Below are 2,028 nucleotides of genomic sequence, written 5' to 3' on the forward strand. Positions count from 1 at the left end.
AAAGGAAGCTAGAGGCCTTATCGATTAGTTGCGGTGGCGTCCGGGGTGCGAAGGGATCAGTGAAGGTTCGACCCTCATGTTCCTAAATAACATGATCCTTCCTAGCATGCTCCAAGGAATTCAGGGTAGTAAGCAGTTCGGTGTCAGGTTGTCAGAGAAATGCCGAGTTCGCCGAGTCGAGGTCGACATCCGAGGTTACCTTGACGTCACCGCAACTCAATTGACAATACACAACCCACTAAATATTGACCCGTTTGACCACCTTCATCCCCGTGAGAACCAATTCAATCGTGGGGTATGCATGTCCCCGAAACGGGCTCTCGGCCAAAGCCGGGCCAGCCGTTTCATTCACAAACCGTGAACGTCGTTGTAGGTAAGGCGCGTTGATCGACGTCCTCAACATCAGGATAACCGTACGTTGCACTACAGACCCGTCCTCTATTCCTTGGGTGTTCTACTTCTTATTTATTGCCATAAGTGGCATATTCGGTAAGCTCGAAATCCGTCGTTGGCATCATTCCCAGCCCTGCACCTAACAGAACGCACTACGTTTGCCTCCAATCTCGTTATAGATATCATTAAAAAGGACCACTCTTTGTATTTAACTGAAATCCACTGGAGGCGCTTAGCGCGTTGCTAGTGCACCACGGTTAACGACAGGGATCCCCCCAATCAACCCAGCCCTCTGAGTACACCGTCTACGTAGAGTAATGGTTTCTCCAGGCCATTCTGTATATTCTGCGCGAGGATTTGGGGCTTGTCCGTGGAGACACCTGCAGAGGGCCGGAGGTTGCACCTAGCACCGCTGGTACTCGTGGTTGTTTGGTTCGTCTGGGCCACCCGCCGCAAAAACCGATCCCCCGCTCCGATTTCGTGCCATACATCGACAGCTATACACCTTCCTAGGCCCCCATCAAAATCTTTCACCCAAACGGTCGCACCGACACGCAATTCCCCTCCCTGCTTGCTTGCACACCGACCCTCAGATCTCGCTGTTTGCGCTTATACACCCTAAAACGCTCTGTGTGTCGTCTTTTGTTATCGAACGGGTGCAAAAGATCTCAGCGAGCAGAACCGTTGGGTGTTCGCCACGATCCTCTACACCCTCGTATTACGCGCTATCCCCTTGTCCAATCCGTATCAGTGGGACCGTATTCATATTCGCTGTCCGCTGTCCAGTCATATCATACACACACCTTCCTAGGCCCCCATCAGAACATCTTACCCAAACGGTGTATTGCATTACGCACCGACACGCGATTCCCCTCCCTGCTTGCTTGCGCACTGACCCTCAGATCTCGCTGTCTGCGCTCATACATCCCTAAAACGGCGACAAACGCTCTGTGCGTCGTCTTCTGTCATCGAACGGGCGTCAAACGGGTGCAAAAGATCTCAGAATTGTTGAGTATCCGCCACGATCCTCTACACCACGCGCTATCCTCTTGTCCAATCCATATCAGTGGGACCGTATTCATATTCGCTATCCGCTGTCCAGCAATCACGCACCCCTGGTACTCGCAGTTGTTTGGTTCGTCTGGGCCACCCACTGCAAAAGCCGATCTCCCACTCCGATTTCGTGTCATACATACACCTTCCTAGGCCCCCATCAAATCATCTTACCCAAACGGTGTATTGCATTACGCACCGACACGCAATTCCCCTCCCTGCTTGCTTGCGCACTGACCCTCAGATCTCGCCGTCTGCGCTCATACATCCCTAAAACGGCGACAAACGCTGTGTGCGTCGTCTTTTGTCATCGAACGGGTGCAAAAGATCTCAGAATTGTTGGGTGTTCGCCACGATCCTCTACACTCTCGTATCGCGCACTATCCTCTTGTCCAATCCGTATCAGTGGGACCGTATTCATATCCGCTGTCCAGCAACTACGCACCCCTCAATCGGCGCTAAAGCGACGTCAGAAACGGCACAGTTGGGCTGGGACTTCAACCCGACGTGTGCCCTCGCCACTGCCTGCCACTGAATATCCAATACCCAAAGACCTTTATAAGACCAGTGCCCGTGCTATAC

General features: G+C 52.5%; 1 protein-coding gene across 1 annotated transcript; it reads right to left on the bottom strand.

Annotated features, from left to right (window-relative positions):
• Positions 1 to 599: 599 nt before the first annotated feature.
• EI90DRAFT_3253154 (uncharacterized protein) lies at positions 600 to 1,714 on the bottom strand (the record flags this gene model as incomplete). The annotated part of the gene is made up of 5 exons (XM_039066586.1): positions 600 to 992; positions 1,197 to 1,200; positions 1,251 to 1,341; positions 1,507 to 1,595; positions 1,646 to 1,714. 5 exons carry the CDS (start codon positions 1,712 to 1,714, stop codon positions 673 to 675), a joined length of 573 nt encoding a protein of 190 aa, XP_038910493.1. The 3' UTR covers positions 600 to 672.
• Between the last annotated feature and the right edge of the window lie 314 nt (positions 1,715 to 2,028).

The sequence above is a fragment of the Cantharellus anzutake genome (assembly GCF_015039405.1).
Source record: "Cantharellus anzutake strain C23 chromosome Unknown EI90scaffold_81, whole genome shotgun sequence".
Lineage (NCBI taxonomy): Eukaryota > Fungi > Basidiomycota > Agaricomycetes > Cantharellales > Hydnaceae > Cantharellus > Cantharellus anzutake.